Below are 10,918 nucleotides of genomic sequence, written 5' to 3' on the forward strand. Positions count from 1 at the left end.
CTAGAGTGTCAAATTTTGGTTGGATGTGTAGTATTTTCATGTCAGTGTCTATGTTGCTGTAGTTGTGATTAGAGTTTGTGATGTGTTCTGCGTAGGTTGAATTGTTATGTAGTTATGGCTGTGATATGTTCTTTGTAACATGTTTGAAATGACCTTTCGTCTGTCCAATGTAAAAGTGGCAACTTATTGCATGACAGTTTGTATACACCTGTTAAGTTATATTTATTTGTGTGTCTTGTCTATGTGTTAAGATGTTGTTTTTAGTGTGTTCTGTGTTTTGTATGCAACACACAAAAACACACCCCCAGCACATCCTTGAGCACTCAACTCAATTTCAAAAAACATACCTTTTTCGACACAATCATGAACACACTCCACCACAACAGGAAACCAGAAGACAGCGCTGGACCTTCACTAGGCTTCGGACAATGAAGAATAACACTTTGAAACTAGTCAGCTAGGTAATTTCCTCATGTTAACAGAGTAAAATAGTCATAAATTTAATCAACGATTATATAGGCCTAAGTGTTAAAAATGTATATGACACAATGAAGAATAAATTCAAGCTCTAGAAGAGGTAAAGATTAAACTTACTGCGTTGCAGTTTAGGAATAAGGAATTCAAAACGTTTCGAATATTGAATGTATTTTCATCTTCAGTGAAAAAAATAGAGTAAGACAGGATCCTACTCGTTGAAATAGTTACACACAACTACATTTGCTTTTATTTTCGGCAGCTGATAGCCTATTCTTAGGTAAATAACGAATCAATTTTTTAGAGAAACAAAATCGGACCTGTAATAAAAATACTCTTTAGCGAACCACTAACATTTATCTTGCAACTCTGTAAGATCGTTGAGGTTTATATCAATAAATATGTTTCTGTCATCCAGCATTACTTTAATTATTGTGTTCATACATTTTATTTAATTGTATTATTGATTATTTCAGAATACTAAATGCACTTCTGAATGAAGGTCCAACCTGGAAGTCACGCACTTTGTCCAACAGTGTCAGTTTATTGACTAGAAGTCGAATAGCCAACAACATGACATTCTACTTCGTGGTGGAAAACTTTAACCAGCTTGTGCAAAGGTATGCGGGTATATATCTCACATTTTAACTTCAAAATTTTAAATTATCGAACAATTTTTAATTTAAACGGTCAAGCTTTTTAGCCGAACATTTAGAATATCGGCTTTCTATACTTAGATTCCGAATTCTAATCCCGCCGATCCAAGTGAAATTTGTAAGGGACAGGTTCTCGCATAATATTCCCAGTTCTCCTGCCTTCATTCCACCACTTTCTTCAATTCATAATTATTCTATCGCGAGATTCCAAGGTTTTACGGAGCTAGTAGCGACGGGATTCCTTGGAATTGGTGCCAGTGCACAAGTATTTCCGTATGCCATTTTACAAGAAGCACGAGAGAAGGAAACATATCATTTCCTAAACAATACAATCATCCTCAGATTATACCTATCAATTGTTGGTAACAAAACCTTTCGTAATAATTCACTGAATGTAACTTACAGCGGTAATCCTGAAATTATAAATAATTTATCCGCAAAATTCGGAAAAGCGTAGGTAACTGAAAAACAAAAATGGGTTTGAAGTAAAGAAATAGGTGGCACGTTCGTTAATCAAGGATTTACTAATTTCAGCTTCTGAAATTTAATTAGGCCCTGCAGAGTGATTGAAAAAAATGTTAACACTTATATAGTTACCTCTGATTGAGGTTCTGTATGATATGTACATCTATTATCAGGCAGTACATCTCACGTGATGATACAAGTGTCAGAGGAAGAACATTCTTTGTATACATCTGAAGTCTGATTATAGTAATATGTAGCTAAGTTGGCGATGTATGCAGTGGAGGAGGAAAGGAATTGGCCATCCTACCCCATTTCTCCTGGCCTAGTTGCCTCATAAGTGATGCCTTATTGGTGTCACTTATGAGGTTCAAACTTGTCTTCAGACAGTTGATTATACAACAACGTATATGGGTGAATATAATATGATTCAAACATAACTAAGTCCAGCAATCTATCTGCAGTTAGATCTGTGCCCGGCAGAAGTTTCAACACAACCCGTTGTAGCCTTCCCGTTTCAACGAGACGAAAACTCTTGGTCACGTGTTGGAATTCTCTCGAAAAATGGAGCTGCTGCGCAATAATCGATACCATAAGGCCAGGATCGGTATTGAAGCATCGTGAATGGGAGGTACACAAGGAAGGGTGTATTGTTTTAACAGTTAACCACCCTTCGCGTGTTACTTACGATGGACACTTACGCATCATTACAGCTTATAGTAAGCGAGAAGGGACATAATTTGGTAGTACTAAATGGGAATAAGTTTAGGAAATATCGTGAAACACAAAGAGGAGTGGTCTGGAGATGCACAGTTAAAATTTACAAAGTAAGAATATACATTAATGAAACAGCTTCGCACATATTATTCAACAGTAGAATTAATGGAAGATTTTTATTCCCTTTGACGAGTACCAACTTTATATGATCATTTTCAATTCTTTGACGAGTACCAACTTCATGGTACGATTGAAACAAATGTTTTTAACCATACCTGCCAATAACGTGCAGTCTCTATAAAATGGGAAGGAAAATGTTGCGAAAATATTATGACTGCGCGCAACTGATGAGTACTAACTAGTAACTACCGCGCACAACTAATGCACAAAATTCAGCTAAAAACTTACCGTACGCGCAACTGATAAACTCCCACGAGGAGATCCACTGCGTTTCATCGTTGGATTCGAACAGAAGAGCAGATACTGTAGCCAATCACAGGACTCAATCTAAGGGAATAGTTCTTGATCCTACACTCCGGTTTGAGAGGGATCCCCTGCAGGCACAGAACGTTGATGAGGAGAAGAAATCCATTTATGAGTCCTCATCCCGTACCTAAGTAAGAAATATAATATTCCCATTAGTCAGTGGAGTGTTTCTGGTCTTTTGTTTGGTGCACGTGGTACACTTCCTAAATTCGCATGGAATACATTAAAAGCACTCGGTCTCCGATTATTTGAAATTCAAAAAAAAATATATATATATATATTGAATATTCTTAAGGATTGAATCCAAATATTACATTACCATTTCTATTTTGGTCATTAAAAATTCTATTGGTTTTGCATTTTTCGGATTCTTTTACTTAAGAATTCCTGTATTTAATCATTTATGTCTTTCAAATTATTTTGTAGTGATCTTATTCTAGATTTTCATGGTCACCCTCATTGAGGGCAGATTATTTTGTGAAAAAATAAAACCATAATGGGCTAAAAGTAATTGCCTATAATAAAATGCTTATAACGTTTGTATATTGTATATTAATATTTATGAAACTTAAAACATAGTTCCTTTATAGAGGTAGAAACTTTTCCATAATGGCACATCGCATGACTCTGCAGGAAAGGGCTCAGGTGGCCGCCCGTTATAAAGTCTGGTATTCCAATGCACTGTTAGAGATGGTGGAGGACAGTGCACGGACCTCACATTACATTGGATCCCAACACCATCAAGAATTGTCATTATAAACTTATGGACACAGGATTTGTGATGGAATTAATAGGCGTGGTCGTCCCTCGACATCAGGATAAAGGCAACAGTGCAAATGGTAAGGGATATGTTCACCAGAAGCCCGAAAAATTGAACACGATAGGCCGCACGTGAAAGTGGTCTTACCCGCTACACAATCTGAAATGGTTTGTAGAACGAATTAAATTTTCGTCCGCATTACTGTCACGATTTATCGGCGGAATATTGTGACTATCGGATGTAGTATGGTGAGATCATGCTTGGCCCCATTTGTTCACCAAAAGTATTTGGAGTGACGAAGCCGCTTTCATGAGGAAGACTTTACAGCTGTCAATACTGGACATCAGAGGATTCGAAGGCCGGAATTAAGAAGTCACAAAACCGTCCTGAGAATACAGTGTATGGCATAACACTGAACCAGGTTGTGAGTCCGTTGATTATTCGAAACACCATGAATGTAAAACGGTACCTAGCCATTACTGTAAAATGAAGTTTGACCGACGTACGTTGGGTCGTCGTGGTCTGTATGAGTGGTCAGCATGAAGTTACGACCTCACTCCTGTGGGATTGGGCAAAGGAAGAAGTTTACTGCACCAAACCAAGAACTTTGGATGAAATGGAGGATCGCATTCGTCATGTCCTCACTGATGTACCACAACAGTTCCTGCTAAAGTCAGTCGAGGCTATCCCTAAGAGATTATAACAATTGGTCTATAAAATGCCGGTGCATATGTGGAGTTTTAATTTTAATGGCAGATGATTTCTACCATTTCACACTCCACAACAGTACTTGTTTCATTATAATAGACAAATTATTAGGAAAGTTATTAGGGATTTCTAATAGGGAGTTACTTTCCGCCCACTCTGTATATTACACAACGGACTTTAGTTGGACTCCATGGAAATATTACGACCTTCTACGATCTACTAAGTGTATTTAAATAAATTAACACAGCAATGGGCTAAGTACAGTCATATAATTATCAATTGAATCACGGATATAAGTGTTCACATTTTTTAATCACTCTGTATATGTCATTACGAAAGCAGTCAATAAGTCACAAATTGAAATAGCGATCTATATTTGTAATGAAGCGTCTGAGGCTATCACCGCTAAATGGCAGTATTATAGATGTGAGAACAAGTGAAACAAAGAAGCAGCAGTTGTAAGATGGCGCACCTCTGCACGAGTATACCACTTGCGATTTTATCCGAGCATTGATGCACGATTTATCTCGGGCTGATAATGTTGCACTCGAGACTAATCTCTTGAAATATCTGGGGTAACAAATCATTCCCTTCATTCTGCCTGCTCGGATCAAGTCGCCAACTGTAGCATTTTTGCCTGCGCGATAATCTCCACCGCCCGACGGATTCGGTGTCGAATGTTCGATGCTTGTACACCCTTCAAAGAACTTCTGCACCCACTGTAGACAGCTTGACGTGACGGGCAGCTTTTCTATTTGAATATCCTTTGCTGCCAGACTTTAGCCCAGAAAATCGCACAATTCGCTGCTCGACAATGATACACTCGTGCAGAAGTATCGGTATCTTGTAAATGTTGCTTGTTTTTTCGCTCGTGTTCCTTGTGTGCACATCGATCATCTTGATACCTAGAAATACTGCCATCTAGCGGTGATAGCTTCAGACGCCTCATTAAAAATGCAGATCGCTACTATGATTTGTAAATTATTTACTGACTCGCCTATGTATGTGTAAGTTATTTGCTTACATAGACTACTTGTCTACCCTTGTCTCTGCATATTTTCTTTGCTCTTAATTTGGAATTTCTTTCTCTCTTTCATTATCAGTTACTTTTATTTTCTGTCATTTTTATCTTTTTCGTTTATTTTTCTATCATTCTTTTTGCTATATAATTTTTTATTCCGTCTCTTTTTTCCTTCACTCCTACCTAACCTTCACTCCTTTTTTTTTCCGGTGTTTTCCTTTCTCTATTCCCCTGTCTGCACTACATTTTTCATTTTCTGTCCTCATTTAATTTTGCCACTGTTCACTTCCCTTTTATCTTCAACCTCTCATTTTCTCTTCCGTTGTGCTTCTTCTTTTCTCTCAGTCCCGTCTCTTTTATTTTTCTTTCTATTCATCTGATACTTATGCCCTCATTTTCCTTCTTTATATATATTTCCTTTCCGTATCTTTTCCTAGTAGAAACTTGTTCTTATTATCTGTCTTCACCTTTTCTCTACTTCTTTATGCACTCCTCCTGCTTTCTGCAAACTTGCCTTCCCCTTCTATTTGTCTTTCATGTTTGCAAATATTATACAATTTCTGTCTCTTTACAACACTGAACAACGAAAGAAAATTAAAACTACATACATTTAAATTTGTTCCAGGTACAAGGCATCCAATTACAAATATTACATATCACTGATTGTGAGGGCTGTGTTTATGAATATTAAAACAGAGGAAGAATTCAATAAAGTAAGTATGCCTACATTTACTATGAGAGCAACAGAATTTACATGAAAGTTTCAATTATTCATGTGAATGAGAAAATTTAGAATGAAAAACGAGAGCATGTTCATCTATCGACACAAAGGAAAGCATTTCCATAATAAAACTAGAAGTTACTTACACCACCATCACCATCACCACCACCTTTGTCGTCGTCGTCATTATCATCACTACCACAACCAACATCACACCATGTTGAAGATGGACTAAAAGGTTCGTTTCGATCACAAAAGGAATTAAAAGTCACCTGCGCATCTTCTTCTTTGAAGTCCTACGTCTCGATGTCCAGTAGATCTACATCATGTTGCAGAATGACTTTTCATAAATTTAAGGTGTAATAGAGGATGCTACTGGGAATATTTTTTGTTAGGGAAAGTCATTCTGAAACACCTATATAGTCCTTCGTTCGTTGGGCTGCTCTGTATGACTACATTCTTGATTGGTACATAAGTGTTCATGCCAATTGCTTTTTCTGTTTGCAATTTCTGCTATGTTGAAGATTTTAAGTTCCTCTCTGATGGTAAAATTGTGTATTTCACTCTTAATATGTATTCTGGAGTTGTTCTTTAAAAATTAATCTCGGCTCTATTTTCCGCTTGTCACTTACTAATAAGTGCCCAGTTACCACAAACATAGGTGTACATCAACATCGGGACGGCCATCACTTCATAAATTAATGTTAATCTAGTGTCTTTTCTGGTTTTATTATTTAAGATTTGATGTATGTTTCGATACATGTTTTGAGACTCATAAAGTTTGTTATGTAAATTACCATCATACGTGTAGAATGCATCACAGCGTAAGTACTTATAATTTAAACTTGTTCAATATTTTTATTATTCATTATGATTTCGGACCTCACTACAAATGGATTAAAAGTCGCTTTCCCCAATATTTGTTCTTAGGTTTCATACTTGTACACATATACAAATGTCATAACTTGAACAAACGAATAGCTGGTGTAATAAGTGGTAGGTTGACAACCATGATCGTGCGTTAACTGTTCTTCCGATGTCATGTCTTGTTATTGTTGTTTTTGTGTTTATTGTGTTGAGTTGCGTCTGTACGTAATACTGCTAGTTTCTTGCATTGGACAAGAAGCCGGTCCTGACTTCTGTAAAACAATTCTATGGACTGATGAAGCTAAAAGGCAGAGCAAATTGGCACAATTGTGTTTATTAGGCCAGTGAAAATCCACATGAAAGTATCTCAAAAGAATTAAACACTTCTGGTGTGACTGTTTGGGGTTGCATTTAGAGGGAAGGTGTCATAGAGCCATTCTTTTTGAAGGAACAACCGTTATCTTCAGATGTTAGAAGAAATGATTATTCCTGAACTTGCAAAACAGCCTTCACTTTTCCTATATGCAGTTAATATGGCAACATGATTGAGCACCACCTCATTTTGGTATAGGAGTGAGCGACTTCTTGAACCAGCAATGCCATGAATGGTTTGCCCGTCGTGACACAACAGAATGGCCATCCAGATTATGCAATCTGACACCATGTGATTTTTCGCTGTAGGGTATCCTGAAAAATGATGTTTTTTCTTAGAAACTCCAGTGTCTGCATCAGTTGCAACATATGGTCCAAGTCTTTCGTGAAAATCAATTAAAGTCGTGAGTTATATTCTGCCATCTATAAATCAGCGCCTAACATTGTGAATTGTGTATAGAGAAACAGAGTCTTCATTTTGAACAATATTTTAAAAGGAATGTATAATCAAATGTAAATTGAATATAATTATATGTAAGGAAGTGTTTGGGGAAAGCGAATTTTCACCCACTCTGTAGGCTACATATTTTCCATGAACTGCCGTAACTTTAGATTTATTTCCAGATGTAAGTTGTGCAGATAATATTTTTGTGTAAAGTATTTGCAGCTGATTGTTCACTTCAAGATATTATAGAGATTGGGAAAACTATCTTATTTTAATATTTTGTTAGACACATGACACCGATACATTTTAATACTGCCATGTAGCCATACAAGAAATTATGTAATTAAGAATTAAAATGCTTTGCCTGATGCCAACCGTCGCATAGGCATTTCCAGAGAATTTCATAATATTTTTTCTCATTTTAGGCTACATAGGCTACATCATAAACATTTTCCATTATGTTGCTGTGAAAGTTTCTCCTTTTTTCTATACGGTGATGTAAATAAAGAACAGTAACATTGCTATCGGTGGCACATTCACAACTGGACACTGCTAACGTGATAAGTTAAATGTAAATGTATCTCATGACACCATACGGAGTAGGCTACAGGGACACAAAGATGAAATTCACATACTTTCTTTACCTCGGCGCAAAGTCAGAACAACGTTTCGTCCGCCTTTTTCCCCCGGAGAGAACCGGTACTAAACTTTTACATCAAACATGAAAATTCAGAGAAAAAAGTACCGTGGTTCTCTTGGTTGGGGATCGGACTCAAGATTATCAATTTAAGTCACTACAAACAAATCTGTTATTAAACTGATAGAGAAGCCTCGAACTTGAAGACAGTTGCGAGAAATAAAAATATAGGAAAGAGGTTTTAGGAAACAAGAGCTTATGAGCTGCAGAAGGTATGAAGAAAAAGACGATCTGATGACGAAGATATGATGATGATGATGATGATGATGATGATAACAATAGATAATTATTATGTAAAAATATTCAAATGATGACATGAAAACTATAATAACCCGAGAAAACCCGCCATCATGTGCTTATATAATTTCATTAGCACCTAATATTGGAACTAAAGAAAATAAAGATTTTTATAGTATAATTATATCGATTATTTCAATTTTTTACTAATAATTTATATTTTCTGATTCTCCTTAGGCACAGGAGTTCTTGCAGGAATACCAAAACAAGGGCAAGGACTTCAAATTCTTCTTGAATGGTATATCTCTTGATGCAAGAAACTCATTTGAAAAGCTGCAGCAACAAGTACCAGACTTAGAGAAGTGGTTGGACCAAAACTTGCCAACCTTCAAATGTTCAAATGATTGAAAATTGCACAAATTATTATAATAATTAACGTTTCATGTAAGTATAAAAATTAATATAGGGCTATATATAAGCCCACATATACAGAATGATCCATATGAACCTTTACTATTTTAATCAGTTCTTATTTCGAACAAAAAAAAAACACACACAGCAAAACCGTGATTTCTCTTCTAAACCATACTTCACAGCAAATGTTGGAAGTGTCCTTCACCTTCATCTAAACAGAATATTGTACCCGTCGCACCATATTTTGTGACGTTCGCTCAAGTGTATGGTTGTCAATGTTAACTTCGTATCTGTTATTTTCTCGGAGCTGAGCAAGTTTCTTGGAAGGTACATTCTGTCATTTTTGCCAGCCCTAAAGGAAAAAGCCTGGAGAAGTTAGATCCGAGGATTTAACAAATTATGCAATCACCAAAGAAGCTAGTGATGATATGTGGCTTGAGGTCATGTTTCTGGAAGTAGCCCTCTGTCAATCCGATGCAGTCAACTTTTTCCAGGAATTCAGTAAAGGTGAGACCATAACCTTCAGAATTCCTTGTATAATAAAAAAAAATGGTGTCAATGCAGACATTGCACATCAGATTTCAGTTTTTTTTTTTTCAAAATGGAATGATGTTTGCTAGATAACACGGAGATTTTCGTCAGTCCAGTATCTGCTCTTTCGAGAACTGAACGTAAAAAGAGTCTGGGACTATAAACAGTATCACACCTTCTTTTACTTGTTTTGTTCCTTCAATTGTTGCACTACATACATGTGCTATGTACGGACGTATTCCGCTGCCCTCTGACACGTGTCATTAGAATAGTGTTTTGGCTTGATTGGCGAATCATTTTTGTGATGAGTGGATTAAACATTGTCGAACATCATTTACTTGTACATGATTTGAGGCATTTCAGGCCTATTTTACTGCTATCGCTGAGAGAGCAGGTTTTAACGATTTCCTGACCGACGCGACGGCAGAATTGTTGGCTTGCTTGAAAGATCACGTATAGCCTAATAGACTCTCTTCCAAATTCCCTTTGCATTTCAACCAATACACTAAGTTTTAACCAAATCCACATGTTCCACAAGAGACTGCTGCATTTTTGCTATTGTCACTAACAAGATAAGTAGGCCTATACCCTTTTCAACAGTAGACGATAATGGACAGCCAACAGTCGTGTTATTTCAGTCGTGACCACCTATACTAATTCTCCCAGAATCACTATTAAAATAAAATCCAATTTCTAGTCTATAATGACTTCCACAAGGAAGTTGTAACTGACTAAATTGGTAAAGGTTTATATGGATCAATCTATGTACAGAACCAGAAACAAAATTTGGGCCACCTAATTTTATTCAAAGTTCCAGATACAACGCATTGCGCATATGCAGTAAACAAGGGCGCCTAAATGTATGCTACCTTTGAACAGTCTTGCAAAGCTAGTTGCCTACATAGAGAAGGACTATTACCAAGACTCGGCCCATTTTTTATTTCCGTATCTGTACATATTGTTGGGAATTAATAAAGATATGAAAAACAATAACCTCATGTGAAAGAATGTTTCATTGCATTATAATAATTTGTAATTGTAACAATTATATATATATAATACAAATAAAGTTTCAGTATATACATGTGAATGTAGGATAAATAAATGCATGTTTAATGAAATGTTTTGAGACTCTAGTCGTATTGTTATATCGGCCGGAGTTACTGATGCCAAGAAATAAAATAACATCTTCTGAGATGAAGTTAAACAGTTAAAATGTTGCACATAAGATTAGAGTAACAAATACCCAAGAATTTATATGTTACCTGTATTCTGGAGAAACTGTAAAGAGACACATGATTAGATTCAACATCTGGCAACCTTAACCTAGTATAGAAAAAAATCCCTCAA

General features: G+C 36.3%; 1 protein-coding gene across 2 annotated transcripts in view; it reads left to right on the forward strand.

The window, feature by feature from the left end:
• LOC138715336 (aminopeptidase N-like) overlaps positions 1-10,689 on the forward strand; it is a 129,271-nt gene extending 118,582 nt beyond the window's left edge. For both annotated transcript variants that reach the window (XM_069848149.1, XM_069848150.1), the window contains 3 exons: positions 951-1,094; positions 5,910-5,997; positions 8,861-10,689. In XM_069848149.1, the coding sequence (XP_069704250.1) occupies positions 951-1,094; positions 5,910-5,997; positions 8,861-9,031 (403 nt within the window). In that variant the 3' untranslated portion in view covers positions 9,032-10,689. The remainder of the gene's footprint in view (positions 1-950; positions 1,095-5,909; positions 5,998-8,860) is intronic.
• Positions 10,690-10,918: the final 229 nt, after the last annotated feature.

The sequence above is a fragment of the Periplaneta americana genome, chromosome 15 (assembly GCF_040183065.1).
Source record: "Periplaneta americana isolate PAMFEO1 chromosome 15, P.americana_PAMFEO1_priV1, whole genome shotgun sequence".
NCBI lineage: Eukaryota > Metazoa > Arthropoda > Insecta > Blattodea > Blattidae > Periplaneta > Periplaneta americana.